Source organism: Rana temporaria, chromosome 2 (genome assembly GCF_905171775.1).
Source record: "Rana temporaria chromosome 2, aRanTem1.1, whole genome shotgun sequence".
In the NCBI taxonomy this organism is placed as follows: domain Eukaryota; kingdom Metazoa; phylum Chordata; class Amphibia; order Anura; family Ranidae; genus Rana; species Rana temporaria.
This window is the reverse complement of record NC_053490.1, coordinates 284,794,296-284,810,225: the sequence shown is the minus strand read 5'-3', so window position 1 is coordinate 284,810,225 and position 15,930 is coordinate 284,794,296. Positions and strand designations below refer to the sequence as shown.

At 43.1% G+C, this 15,930-nt stretch overlaps 1 protein-coding gene across 2 annotated transcripts in view; it reads right to left on the bottom strand.

Moving 5' to 3' along the window:
- CLIC4 (chloride intracellular channel 4) overlaps positions 1-15,930 on the bottom strand; it is an 82,821-nt gene that overhangs the window by 41,906 nt on the left and 24,985 nt on the right. Inside the window, exon 1 of one of the 2 annotated variants that reach the window (XM_040337167.1) lies at positions 3,485-3,569. The exons of the other annotated variant lie outside the window; for it this stretch is intronic. Coding sequence (XP_040193101.1) covers positions 3,485-3,529 — 45 coding nt within the window. The 5' untranslated portion in view covers positions 3,530-3,569. Of the gene's footprint in view, positions 1-3,484; positions 3,570-15,930 lie in introns of those variants that run through there. 2 annotated transcript variants of the gene reach the window in all.

Here is a 15,930-nt window from a genome sequence, read left to right as displayed (position 1 = left end):
CTTTCTGTCCCATAGCCAAAACAGGAAGTGAGCGTTCCTATGGAAAGACTAATCTATTCCTGTTCTGGTGACAACCAGAATTTGGAACTTTTATTCACTCTTGGCAATAACGGTAAACGATAGATAGATAGATATCGAACAAACAATCTCACACACACACACACACACTTAGGGTTTGAATCTGAGATCAAAATATTTGGGACGGCAATCTGACATCTAGCGAGGGAAGAGTGGTGAGAATGCAGAGCCTCCCAGCTTGTAACATAAGCCAATTTTAAGACCCCTTTCACACTGGAAGCATTTTTCAGGCACTTTAGTGGTAAAAATAGCACCCGAAAAAAGCCTCCCCTGCAATCCCAGTGTGAAAGCCTGAGTGCTTTCATTGCGGTGCTGCGCTGGCAGGCGCGTCAAAAAAAAAGTCCTGCCAGTAGCTTCTTTGCAGCACTTTAGGAGCAGTGAATACACCGCTCCTAAAGCGCCCATGCCCAGTGAAATCAATGTGCAGTGCCTCCAAAGTGGCTGTAGCTGCGCTTTTAACCCCCTTTTCGGGGATTAAATGCACCCTGCTAGTGGCTGAAAAAACTATGGCGCTTTACCGCTGACGCCTAATCATTTTTAGTGTGTAAGCACCAATTTGAATTAACCCCTTAAGGACCCCCCCCACCAACGATATACGTCGGCAGAATGACACGGCTGGGCACAATCACTCTTTAAGCCCAACCGCGGGGTCGCGAGCCAGTCCGAAGCTCCGTGATCGCGCCCGCGGGACTTGATCGCCGCCGGTGTCCCGCGATCGATCACCGGAGCTGAAGAACTGGGATATAGAGAAATATATATATATATATATATATATATATATATATATATATATATATATATATATAAAAAATATAAAACACACTTTCCCCGTTCTTCATTGTGGCAGTGATTGTCTGTTCCCCAATATAGGGAAAGACGATCACTGACGTCACATGTCCAGCCCTGCCCCCCTACAGTTAGAAACACATGAGGTCACACTTAACTCCTAAACTGCAATTGTCATTTTAACAGTAAACAGTGCATTCTTATAGCACTTTTTGCTGTGAAAATGACAATGGTCCCAAAAATGTGTCAAAATTGTCCGATGTGTTCCGCCATAATGTTGCAGTCACGAAAAAAAAAAAGCTGATTGCCGCCATTAGTAGTAAAAAAAATAAAAAATAATTTAATAAAAACCAATCGATAAATGCTTATTGCGATTTTTTTTAAATTTTTTTAACAGAAATAGGTAGAAGAAGAATACGTATCGGCCTAAACTGAGGAAAAAAAAAGTTTTTTATATATATATATATATATATATATATATATATATATATATATATATATATATATATATATATATATATATATATATATATATATATATATATATATATATATATATATATATATATATATATATATATATATATATATATATATATATATATATATATATATATATATATATTTTTTTTTTTGGGGGGGATTTTTATTATAGCAAAAAGTTAAAAATATTGCAAAAAATATTTAACCAGTTAAAGATCGCCCACTGCATATATACTGCAGCAGGGTGGCTCTATTTCACGAAACAACGTACCTGTATGTTGTGTCATGCAATAGATGGTGTGGGAACGCAGGTGCATTGTAATACCTTATATGAGGTGCGTTCAAGTCAAACGGGGGCTTTTAAGTTTATATAATAAAAAGAAGACATTTCAGGGAGTGGAAACTGCATTTATTTTTTTACATACTCCCCTGCTACATTTATTCACCTATCCCAGCATTTAACTAATACCCGGAAAGCTTCAGCATAGAAAGATTTGTTAGTACACCTGAACCATCCTTTGTCATCACTGCTAAAACGCGGACCTCCGAGGAACTCTTTTAGGGGTCCAAACAGGTGAAAATCACTCAAAGCGAGGTCCAGGCTGTAAGATAGACGTTGCAATACCTCCCAGCCTAGTTGTACCTTCCTCAGCCAGGGCATTAAAAATAAAAAAAGTTGTGGATGGATTTTCCAACATGACAATGACCCAAAACACACAGCCAAGGCAAAAAAAAAATGGTTTAAAAAAGCACATTAAGGTCCTGAAGTGGCCTAGTCTAGCCAGTCCTCAAAAAAAAAAAAAAACACCCACACACACGTGGAGGGAGCTGAAGGTTCGAGTTGCCACACGTCATTCTTGGAACCTTAAAGTGAAACTTCAGTAATTTTTCTCATCTTTCCATTTATTAAATCTTCTGCCCTTGTAGTTTTAACTTTGGATAGTAAAACATTTTTTTCTGCCAGCAGACACATAATACAGCTCACTTCCTGTTTCTTGTCTGGGTGTCGGTGAGCCATAATAGGGCCAATGAGTGCCGCAGAGCTGGAGGTGTGTGTCTGTATAAATCCAGGAAGTGAACAGGCAGCAGCTTCAGTGGAGTTAAATACTCAGTGGAGGGAGATTTCTGCAGCATATTTGGCAAGTACAGAATCACAGTACATTATATATAAAAATATGCAAAGTGGTTGGAGGGAAGCTTTAGAATGGCAAAGATGTTTTTATTACAAATAATGTGAGTAAACTGCAGTTCCTCTTTAATGACTTGGAGAGGACCTGCAAAAGAGGAGCAAGACAAAATCCCTCCTGAGATATGTGCAAACCTGGTGGTCAACTACAAGAAATGTCTGGCCTCCAACTGCCAACAATGGTTTTGCCACAGAGTACCAAGCCATACACACACACACACACACACACACACACACACACACACACACTTTAAGAAAGGGATTGTAAATGTTTTGTTTTTTTTTAAAACATGTTCAGTACCTTCTCTGTGCAATGGTTTTGCACAGAGCAGCCCTAATCCTCTTCTAGGGTCCCCCCAGCCTTTAGAGTGCTCTTATAGCAAGCTGCAAAGTATAGTACAGGATGCCCCCTATAGCAAGTTTGAAAATCCCATGGATTTGCAAACCTATACACTACAAACGGTATGATTGAATCAGTGCTGATAAATCGCTGTTTTACTAACCCGACAGCTTATCCTAAATAAGCATCCTTCATTTTGTTTGCAAATATTTTAACTACCAGCAATAATGAGCATTTTTACTAGCGATTTAAAATCCACAATTTAAATCAAACCCTCCCTGGTACAAATCAATGACAGGATGTGGCTGTATGCTGGTAAATGCAGATCCAAGCATATACAGGTATACATTCAGGGAATACATCCCCACTTGTAAATGCTTGGATCTGTGTTGACTAACATACAGCCGAATGAGGTCATCGATTTTTGTACAAGCGGCCCTGGGGCACAAAAACGAGGCCTACCTTTACACCTGTGCACATGAGCCCTCAATGTTATAATGCAAAGAGTGTACCTCAATTCAAGCCATGCATGTCAAAGTATCATCAGATTTGCCATTAGGAGTTTCTTAATATATAACACACAATGTAAACAGGCTGAGTAAATGGCTTACTGCTGTAGTTAAAGTCTGTAGGAAAGTTAAGATCACGTCCTTCATTAAGTCCCAGGGGAGGAAAAAACAATCTCGTTTTTGTTGAACATGAAACGACAGCCTTATTTATAGAGCCCATCCATATATGGCAAAGTCTAAGGTTGTCAGACTGTTCATTCAATTGTTGCACACTGGTTACCCTTTCAGTCCAAGAACACTTTTCCACATGCAGGCTTTTATAGTCTCCACTCACTGATCTTCATTGCTGTGCCTTATTTTCCCCCCATTTTAATTATGCATTTTTTCCTTATTTCACTAAAGGCTTTATTGTAAATCAGCTACATATAGTGTCAAGTCACCTGGGAAGCTCTGCAAACAACTGATATTTCAGGGCTTTTCCAGATTACTGGCTGAAAAGTATGCAGATGACGAGGAGAGCAATTTAATATTAATATTCATTTCCAGTCAGTGATTCAAAAGTATAGAAGTGGCTTGCAGACCATTAGCATTTTTAGGTGGCGAGTAATAACAGCTTCCAAGATTTCTCATTCTTATCCTGCTAATGGGGAGCAGAGAGGAGCCTATTCACATCAGTGTGCTACGTAACGTGTGGTAACACATTGGTGCACAGCAGTGACATTCATTCACCATTACAGTGCACTACAATGTGTGGTAATACACTACCGTGCAATGCTGAAAAAGGTGCATGCATGATTCTTGGTCTGTTGTGGTGCACATGTGGATGAGATGTACCACAGTGAACCGGGCTGGTATAATTAATTAAAGAAAATATGATGCATATTACACATACTATGTAGGATGTAAACAAACAAAACTAGAACTTTCATTGCGCAGTGAAGATACAGAAATAAAACATGTATCTAATGGATTTATTAATTTGCTTCTTTGTGGGGCAAGCCTCTGATCCGATCGAGCCCCTTATGCAAACGTAACCAGCAAGTAATAGGTCATCTCTGCAGTAATCTGTTGCAGCAAAAAGTAGGGCAAAGTCGTATCAGCTTGGTCAGGGCAAGTTCCATCTGTGCAGTGCATTTTACATGTGTTACTATTGAACTCTATAGAATGCGTGTTGATAAAAGTACAACAGAGATGCAGGGAGTAGGATTTTTAACTACAAAGAAAACAGCGATTTTAAAAGTGTTCAAATAATACATCTGCCACTAGTCCTTTCTCCGAAGTCTGTAACCCAGCTGGCAAATTTTAGTTAGTAACAGCACCGTTGCTGGTTTCCTGGCCAAGTCAGACAGGGCAGACATGCTTTTTTGCTTACAACAGAGAAAGGGTTTTTGTAACAGTGTACAAGAACAAATAAACTGGAACCACTTTGATATTAGACATTTTGTCAGCAAACAGTTAAGAATTAGTGGGCCAAGCATTGAAACATAAGCAAAGTTCTGCAATTTATTGTTCAGTCACAAAATATGCACCACCACCACCACCACCACATTATCCCAAACCAAAGATATTTCCTGCCTCCCACCAATATACTTTCCACAAAGGGGAAAATCCAATAGGGGCTGATGCAACCTCACTGTAAGATCCATGTGTGTGGAACATATTCAAATAACACCTGTTCCCGACAGAACAATTAATTTCTGGCAGTTGCTAGGAATTATCACTGTGTGATGAGAAGACCAGATGGGATATGGCCTTCTTAAAGGGAATGATGAATTATAAATAAAAGCATTAGGTGGAGAAGAACTTTATTACTCTGCTGCAGCAAAGTGTGAGAATGCTGCCTTTTGTAATACCATTTCCCCAATTGGGAACATATATTAAAAAGGAGTAACAGAGACCAGAAAGATATAGAACATGTTTGCACTACACCTGTATCAACAATCACTGGTTAGATTTTCTTTATTTCATTCAGAAATCCAGACAATAAGGGTAAAGAATGCGATTACCAAAAATATGTGAATCTAGTGAAGATATTGATAAATTGACCCCATGTGTGCGAAGTTTACTACCTCTGCTACATCAGTGATGACAGACAGCACAGATCCACAAGGGAAAAAAAAAAAATTGGCCATAACATTTAAAATTGCCCACAGAGAATCTTGATAGCTTGTGGCCACAAGCTATCATAAAAGGTTTATTACAGGGGAAAATGACAAATATATGAGCAAACTTAGAACAGTTCCAAAGCAACTAACTCCAATTTTTGTTTGGGTAATGTCAGCTGAGTGCAGACAGAGCACATTTTTAAATTCTAACTATGTGGACCATTTTTGCCGATAATGAACATGCCGACAGAAGAGGAGAGAAAGCAGTCTGCAACGGCTTTTATTGTTCAATCACAGGCAGGAGAAAGGACAGCTGATCAAACTGTATGACTTTAAGTAACAAGCGAAGATCCTAACTAGCGGTCTGCCTGGAGTTTAGGTTCAAAAGCCTAGTTAGCCATGTACAGTGGGGAGAACAAGTATTTGATACACTGACAATTTTGCAGGTTTTCCTACTTACAAAGCATGTAGAGGTTGGTAATTTTTACCATAGGTACTCTTAAACTGTGAAAGATGGAATCTAAAATCCAGGGGAAAAAAAAACACATTGTATGATGTTTAAAGCGGGGGTTCGCCCTGTAAAAAAAAAAAAAAAAGTTTTTTTTTATTAGACAATTAAATTCGGCATCGTAGCGCGAGCTACGGTATGCCGGTCTTACATTTTTTATGCCCGTACTCACTGCGGTATCGTTGATTGAAGAATCCGGGGAATGGGCGTTCCTCTGGTGAGAGAAGGTGATTGACGGCCGGCCCTGGCACGTCACGCTTCTCCGGAAATAGCCGAAATAGGCTTGGCTATTCACGGCGCCTGCGCATAGCCTGTGCGCAGGCGCTGTGAATAGCCGAGACCTACTCCGGCTGTCTTCGGGGAGCGTGACGTGCCAGAGCCGGCCGTCAATCATCCTCCCTCTCCATAGGCACGCCCATTCCCCGCGGGAGTCGGATTCTTCAATCAACAATAGCACAGTGAGTACGGGGTTTAAAAATTTAAGACCGGCATACCGTAGCTCGCGCTACGATGCCGAAAGTAATGGAATAATGGGGTGAAGGAGGGTGAACTACCGCTTTAAGCAATTTATTTGCATTTTGTTGCATGACATAAGTATTTGATACATCAGAAAAGCAGAACTTTATATTTGGTACAGAAACCTTTGTTTGCAATTACAGAAATCATACCGTGTTTCCCCGAAAATAAGAGAGCAGTGCGAGATCAGCTGAGAGGAGGTCAGCGCTATACCAAAAGGTATTTGGCACAACTAGATCACATAAAACACACACACGCACACACACACACACACAAATATAACACTGTAATAGAGTGGACTCTAGTATTTCACCAGCACTTTAAACTAGGTCTTATTTTCAGGGTAGGGCTTATATTGCAGCACTTTCCAAAAAGCAGGGCAGGTCTTATTTTCGGGGAAACACGGTATGTTTCTTGTAGTTCTTGACCAGGTTTGCACACACTGCAGCATGGATTTTGGCCCACTCCTCCATACAGAGCTTGAACATATCCTTCAAGCCGTTGCTGGGCAACATGGACTTTCAGCTCCCTCCAAAGATTTTCTATTGGGTTCAGGTCTGGAGACTGGCTAGGCCACTCCAGGACCTTGAGATGCTTCTTACGGAGTCACTCCTTAGTTGCCCTGGTTGTGTGTTTCGGGTCGTTGTCATGCTGGAAGATCCAGCCACGACCCATCTTCAATGCTCTTACTGAGGGAAGGAGGTTGTTGGCCAAGATCTCGCGCTACATGGCCCCCATCCATCCACCCCTCAATACAGTGCAGTTGTCCTGTCCCCTTTGCAGAAAAGCATCCCCAAAGAATGATGTTTCCACCTCCATGCTTTACAGTTGGGATGGTGTTCTTGGGGTTGTACTCATCCTTCCTCTAAAAACGGAGAGTGGAGTTTAGACCAAAAAGCTCCATCTTTGTCTCATCAGACCACATGACCTCACATTCCTCCTCTGGATCATCCAGATGGTCATTAAAAAATAAATAAAAAAAATTCAGCCGGGCCTGGACATGCACTGGCATGAGCAGGGGGAACTTGTGTGTGCTGCAGGATTTTAATCCCTGACGGTGTAGTGTGTTACCAAGGTTTTTCTTTGAGACTGTGGTCCCAGCTCTCTTCAGGTTATTGACCAGGTCCTGCCATGTAGTTCTGGGCTGATCCATCACAATCACTGATGCCCCATGAGGTGAGATCTTTCATGGAGCCCCAGGTCAAGGGAGATTGACCGTTAGCTTGAACTTCTTCCATTTTCTAATTATTGCGCCAACAGTTGTTGCCTCCTCACCAAGCTGCTTGCCCATTGTCCTGTAGCCCATCCTAACCTTGTGCAGGTCTACCATTTTATCCCTGATGTTCTTACACAGCTCTCTGGTCTTGGCCATTGTGGAGAGGTTTGAGTCACTTTGTTTGAGTGTGTGGACAGGTGTGTTTTATACAGGTAAAGAGTTCAAACAGGTGCAGTTAATACAGGTAATGAGTGGAGAACAGGAGGGCTTCTTAAAGAAAAAAAAAACAGGTCTGCGAGAGCCGGAATTCTTACGGGTTGGTAAGTGATCAAATACTTATGTCATGCAATAAAATGCAAATTAATTAATTAATTATTTAAAAATCATACAATGAAAAAAAAAAAAAAAAAAAAAGCAATAGAACACCACAATACCAAAATTAGGTTGACATACGAAAGAACAAATCTGTGACAAACATCTCCAAAAACTATTCCTCTCCTGAAGAGAGGCATGTTAAGCTAGGCCAGCATTTTGGAACAGAAACCAAAACAGAACTGGTCTTCCCATCTAGGTTAGGTGGCAGCATCATACCATCATTTGCTTTTGCATTGATATCATAGAAAAAGACAGCAGTCTGTGCCAAGTTGTTGCTATATATAGTAATTAGGGATGCACCGAAATGGAAATTTCAGAACCGAAACGAAACCGAAATAAAATAAAAAAAATTCAGTCCGAAACCGAATATGACTTTTCTTTGTTTTTCCCCTATTTCATTTATTTTTTTTCAATAATTGTATGTATTACATGAGACATTTTGATGGCACAGTGACTGCATTTGATGGGAACAGTGGCGACGTGTGATGGGCACAGTGGCTGCGTGTGATGGGCACAGTGGCTGCGTGTGATGGGCACAGTGGCTGCGTGTGATGGGCACAGTGGCTGCGTGTGATGGGCACAGTGGCTGCGTGTGATGGGCACAGTGGCTGCGTGTGATGGGCACAGTGGCTGCGTGTGATGGGCACAGTGGCTGCGTGTGATGGGCACAGTGGCTGCGTGTGATGGGCACAGTGGCTGCGTGTGATGGGCAGAGTGGCTGCGTGTGATGGGCAGAGTGGCTGCGTGTGATGGGCACAGTGGCTGCGTGTGATGGGCACAGTGGCTGCGTGTGATGGGCACAGTGGCTGCGTGTGATGGGCACAGTGAGGCTGCGTGTGATGGGCACAGTGAGGCTGCAATTAATGTTTTTTTTGGTAGTCAGATAAGGCAAGCATGGCTCAATAACACAAACGTTTTTTTAAAAAAAAACGTTTGTGTGTTATTGAGCAATGCTTGCCTTATCCGACCAACAAAACAAATATCAATTGCAGCCTCACTGTGCCACTGTGAAAAAAATGGCAGATAATGTTTTATTTTTCAGTTAGTTAACCACTTGCCTCCGCCCCCCCCACACCAGGAACTAGTCATTTAACACAGTTACTCAGTGTAGTGCTTACTTCTTTAGTGGAGGACACTGCTAGGTTCCTCCTAGGCAGGCAGTGTGATGGCATTGATTACAGCCTCAGCCTGATGCTCCGACACAGCTCCCTGCGCTCTCCGAGTCCTCCCTCGACTGCGGCCGTGACGTCACGCGGCTCACGCCGCTGGACTAAACCAAGAGACTCCCCCATAGGGGGAGTCCAAACAACAGGTAATAGGAGCTAGGAGGCCAAGGTGGAGCGCGAGCAGCAGTCGGCACACAGTTTGTACAGTGCCACTGCCCGCGCTATGTGCAGGTCTGGCAGCCAGCGTGTGGGTCTGCATATATTATGAATATTTCCTCCCCCCCTCTAGTAGAAAATGGTATCACCCAGCTTTGTCGGCATTTTAACTTTGTTTCGGCAGGGACCCAGAAATACTATTTTCGGCCGATATGTATCGGCCACCGATAATCGGTGCATCCCTAATAGTAATGTATACCATTTATAGCAAAGACGATAGGACATTTAGACCCAACTCCAGCCAAAAATGTTTTTTTATATTTCAACCTTTTTATTGAGTTTTGGAGAATAAAGAAGGCTCCTCTAGTAGGAAGTTATGCCCTGTACACCCGATCGGAAATTCCAACAGCAAAAGTCTAATGTGAGCTTTTGAACGAAAATTCTGACCGTGTGTATGGTCCATCAGACTTTTGCTGTCGGAATTTCCACCATCAAAAGGTTCTCAAATTTTCCAGACGGAAAAAATTCCTACTGGAAAATCCGTTCGTCTGTATGCAATTCCGACGAGCAAAAAAACATGCATGCTCAAAATCAAGCAGAAGAGCCGAACTGTCTATTGACCTTCTTTGATCTCGGCTCGTCGTACATCTTGTACGTCACTGTGTTCTTGACATTCGAAATTTCCCACAAGATTTGGGTGACCGTGATGGCATTGATTACAGCCTCAACCTGATGCTCCGACACAGCTCCCTGCGCTCTCCGAGTCCTCCCTCGCCTGCGGCCGTGACGTCACGCGGCTCAAGTTTGAGCCAACATTCCATCAGAAAAAAAAAAATCCACGGTTTTCTTGTCGGAATTTCCGATCGTGCGTACGCGGCATAACAGGCAAATCAAGCACTTTGGCAAAGTCAGAAACAGTTACACGGATTGCTTTTTTCTTGACGTTTGTATCCCTGCTGGGGAATTTCCCCTTTAACTTCTTGTCAGGACAGGAAGCGATAGGAAATCTCGCCAACAGTAACAGACAAAAACAGAAAATTTCCTTGCAGAGATCCCAGTGCAGGCGTTTCGTCAGATTAGGTGACCCGTCAGATTTTGTAACGGAAGTGATGTTCTGTCACCGCCATCTTGCTACACCCTGCACGCGTCCAAAGTATAAAGTGAGAAGACAGCAAGCGGACATTTTGTTAAACCCACCGGAGTCATGCATGTCACACTTCTGTTGAACAGTAAACGCAGCTTATATAGTAAAATTTAGTATTTTAAAAACCTTTAGACTATTCTGATGATTTTTCAAAGCAGTGGTGTTCTGTCAGATTAGCAAACATGTGAGACCAGCAGGCTTGCTGCTGCTTTAAAAAAAACAAAAAAACAACACACATCTAAACAGTCAGATGGATTTTTAAATACTGTATTTGACTATAAAAGTTCAGTTTACTGTTAAATATAAGTGTGAAATGCATGACTCTGGTGGGTGTTACAAGATGTCCGCTTGCTGCCTTCTCACTTTATACTTACTATGGACGAGTGCAGGGTGTAGCAAGATGGCAGAGAACGTCACTTCCGATACAAAATCTGATGAAACATGGGCAGTAGGCAGGGTGGTTTCCACTACAGGACTGATCAAGCAGAAGCAACCCTTTTTTCCCTTGGTTCTTTAATTCTACCATGCAGGACAAAAGCTGAGGAATTTAGTTCATGAATAATCTGAACTCCAACTTCTGTAAATGCAAGAATGGGATGAACGGTACAGCGGAGTAGAGATATCTGGAACCAACTGTATGAAATAGTAAACTAGAGAAAGATTTGAGTTGAAAGCGTAAAACCGAGTTCCATCCAAAAATCGAACTTCCACTTTTCGGAATCCTCACATTTGGCACCTTTCAGGGGGGAGGAGGGAGCAGATTCCTGTGTAATCTAGGTATTTGCTCCTACTTCCAGGCATAGGTCGCCGGGGCAACTTACGCCACATCCGGTGCCTACTTAGTCCCCCCCCCCCATTGTCTTCTGGGAGGCACACAGATCCCAGAAGACAGCCGGGTCCAGTGGGATCACACAGCGCAACTCACGCATGCACAGTAGGGAACCAGGAAGTGAAGCTGCAAGGCTTTACTTCCAGATTCACTTACCAAAGAGTGGGGCTAATCCACCCTGGAGCCAAGGGACAGATCGGCTTTGGGTGCCGACATCACGGGCGCACAGGACAGGCAAGTGTCATAATACTAAAAGTCAGTATTTGTAGCTGCCGACTTAAAACTTTCGACAGAACTCCCCTTTAAAAAACAGAATGCTAACTATTAGCAGCAACTATAAAACAAAGAAGCTGCATTTGAGTGAGATGAAAGGTCATTGGAGCAGTAGAGTACAAAAGTGGCTTGATGCAAGGCAGTGGAAAGTGTTACCATTGTGAAAAATCGGTATATAGGAGCATCTCAGTTATGCCATGTTAATTTCGCAACTGTCCGCAAGTGTAAACTAAGCCTTAGGAAGAAGGGGGGGGGGAGGAACAAAAAAAAAAAAAAAAAACACATTTATTCTTGTTTCTCAATGCAACCTTTACAGAAATAGAACAGCCTTAACCACTTCAGCCCCAGACCATATTGCTGGTCAAAGACCAGGCCACTTTTTGCGATTCGGCACTGCGTCGCTTTAACTGACAATTGCGCAGACATGCGACGTGGCTCCCAAACAAAATTGGCGTCCTTTTCCCACAAATGGAGCTTTCTTTTAGTGGTATTTGATCACCTCTGTGGTTTTTAGTTTTTGCGCTATAAACAAAAATAGAGCGACAATTTAAAAAAAATAAAAACGCAATAGGCGTTTGATTGGTTTGTGCAAAAGTTATAGTGTTTACAAAATAGGGGATAGTTTTATGGCATTTTTATTAATATAAAAAATTATTTTTTACTAGCAATGGTGGCGATTAGCGATTTTTATCGGTACTGCGACATTATGGCGGACACTTGACACATTTTTGGGACCATTGGCATTTTTATAGCGATCAGTGCTATAAAAATGCATTGATTACTATAAAAATGCCACTGGCAGGGAAGGGGTTATGTTCCCTGCCAGTGTTCCCTGGGTGTGTTCTAACTGAAAGGGGGGGGGGGGTGGACTGACTTGGGGAAATGACCGATCGCTGTTCATACATTGTATGAACAGACAATCGGGCATTTGTCCCCCTGACAGGATTGGGAGCTGTGCGTTTACACACACAGCTCCGGTTCTCGCTCTGTGTTGAGCGACCGCCGGGCACGCGCGCCCCCATTGGCTGCTCGGCGAGATGACGTATAGCTACGTGATCTCGCCCAGCAGAGCCGACATAACTGCGGCGGCTGGTCGGCAAGCAGTTAAAGTATAACTAAAAGTGTAAACAAAAAAAACACACAAAAAAAAAAAAAACACACACACACTTTTGGGGAGGGGGTTGTCCCCAGAAATGTAGTAGAGGGGGTTTCTTCCAATGGGGATACTAGTTCTGGTAACCTTGGGGTCCTCAAGCATTTGTTTTCACTTTGTTTGGCTATGGGACAGGAAGTACTGTAAAGGCAAAATTTCCCAATGGAACAGATGGCGAATCCCCCCCTACCCCATGTAAATAAAGCCAGGGAGGAGTACAGCCTACTTTGCCAATACTATGCTTTGTTATCCAAGCACAGCAGTAGTGCATACCATGGAAGTCACTTCAGTCACTGATCCAGTGACCTGAGAACACCTGGCTATGATGCAGGAAGTTTGAAATGGTAGTTTATTACAGTCACCAGATTTAGCCTAAAAGTTTGTTCAACACTAATGCCGTGTACACACAGTCAGAATTTGACAAAAAACGTTCGATGTGAGCTTGTTGTCAGAAAATCCGACTGTGTATGCTCCATCGGACATTTGCCGTCTCAATTTTTCCGACAACTGTTATTGTTGGAAATTCCATCGCACAAAATTCCTACGCATGTTTGGAATCAATTCGACACGCTCGGAATCATTGAACTTTTTCTTGTCTCGTCGTAGTGTTGTATGTAACCGCGTTCTTGACGTTCTGAATTTCCGACAACATTTGTGTGACGTGTATATGCAAGATAAGTTTGAGCAAACAATCCGTCGGAAAATATCCACGGTTTTGATGTCGGAATGTACGATCGTGTGTACGCAGCATCAGTATGCGGGTAGATATTTGTCCTGGCCTCTGTAAGGCCCCTTTCATATTGGAGCAGAGAGGTGGTGGACGACATGTCCCTGTCTGCTCAGTTTATACAGAATGGACAGTGCTCCCTCTGCTCTATGGGTGACCAGGTGTAAAAAGGACTCTGCTGCCCTTTTAAGGGGTTGTAAAGCTTCATGTTTTTTCACGTTGCACTCTCGGGCCCCCCAGCCCCCCCCGTTTTACTTACCTGAGCCACGAAACTCCATGGGCGCGATCTCACGATGGTTTTTCCCAGCATGAGGCGGCTCGTCATTGGAGATAGCTGCACAGCCATTGGCTCCCGCTGCTACCGGTCAATCAATTCGGTAACGCAGAACGCCGAGGCCAAGTGATACAGTCAGCGGCTATGGCTGCCTACTGCATCATGGGAGCTCATCCGCAAGCTAACCCCCTTGGGAGAGCGCTTCCCAGAACGGGGGGGGTTAGCCGTTGCGGGGAGGAGCTGAGACAACCGCCGAGGGACCCCAGAAGACCAGGTCCACGAGAGATAGAGACACACCTTTACAACCCCTTTAAATCCGGGGGAACAACGGATTTAACATGGGCAACAGAGATCCCCTTCCATTTGTCTTTAGCAGACCAACCAACATGTGGACCCGATTGGAAAGGTCATGTGAAAAGGGCCCAACAGGCATGAGTTAACAGTCTCTCACATACAAATCATTGGTTTTGCCTCACAGCCACTTGTGCTCTGTCATTTTTCTTTGCAGGTTTGAATGCAATTTGTTCAGCAGATCAATAGACATACATGAAACACTAGTATGAATGACATTTCTGGGCCCATTTCTACAACCAAAAAAAATTCATGGCAGACTTCACCTGCACCAGTGGAGTACAACTGCCACTCCCTGGTTTGCCCAAAACAAAGCTATGAGAAGCCAATGTCGATATTAAAATGGAATTGGACACCATTAATAAAAAAAAATATATATAAACAAAAAAAAATCCCAATAAGTCCAAATTGATTGGTTTGCATGAAAGTTATAGCGTCTACAAACTATGGGATATATACTGGAATTTGTATTAATTTGTTTTCTATACTGACGGTGATCAGAGACTTATTATAAAATAAGCGGCGGGCACTATAGAACTGTGATAGTGCGAGGGGGGGGTTACGTGCATCCCTCTAACCTGGAAATACAGAATCATGTACATGGTCCAGCGCAGTAGGGCCCGCAGTGTAAGATCGGTGGGCAGTTGTACCTCTTAGGTCTTATGTACACTACAGCTTCTAAAAAGTGAGTTCAAGAGCTAATGGTGTTTATTTGCCACCTACACTCAACTCCATAAAGGCCTGCATGTCCATGCACACATTGGCCTTTACAAGAGTTTAGAAAAACTTGGCAAAATCAGTCAGTAAAGTGAGCCCTTAGGCAGGGTTCGACAAACCCCAGGCGCCAGGTCACATTGGCGCCTAGAATGAGCGGCCTGGCTCCTGGGCTAGAATGCGGTAGATGTCTTGTCCCCACGTGGCTCCCCGGACTAAGATGTTGTGCCAGCCGGTAATTGAGGGAGCGGCTTTGCGGCCTGCTGGATCGAGATGCCCCGCTCGCTCTGTTAACTGAAGGCATTCCCTTACATTGCTTACACTGGCAGGGGATATTGCACCCTCTTCTGGGGGCCAGATCTCAGAGCGGTACTGATTGGAGCATTGCATGTCATATGACCAGAAGCATATCACAACCAGGATGTGTCTGCATACAGTGTGTAACGAGGAGTAGAAATAGCTGAGGATGATGGTCCTATTTTCTGGATCAGATGAAAACAGACAGGCGGTCCGTTTCCATCCCATTGCCCCATACAGGAGAGCGCGATTGTGTCAGAGTTCGCTCAGCATAGTGGAGAGGACACAGACCTGTCATCCGCCTGCTCAGAGTAAAGATACCCCACTGAGCAAGCCGATTCCGCTTGGCGGACATGCCCGTGTGAAAGGAGCCTCAAGTCCTAAAGCATAAATAAAAAAAATTAAAAAAAGGAAACCTCAATTGCGATACATGTTACATATCGCCTCACACAAACTGGCTCCTAATTTATTTAGCTGGCTCCTAGATTCAAAACAAATATGTCAAGCCCTGCCCTTAGGTTATTGTAGGTATGTTACAGTTTTTTTTACAGGCAGACAGTGAACCATACTGTACGTGTGTTAGTTTAAATAACATGCTCTGCTGTATAAAATTCACAACATCAAAGCAATTCACAGATAAAATGCTGGCTTTTTCTTACACCAACTTGAGAAAGGGATAAAAACAGGGACTAGATACATTTTAACTCAAACTGCCCTTTGACATCAGGCCGTTTAGTGCCAGAG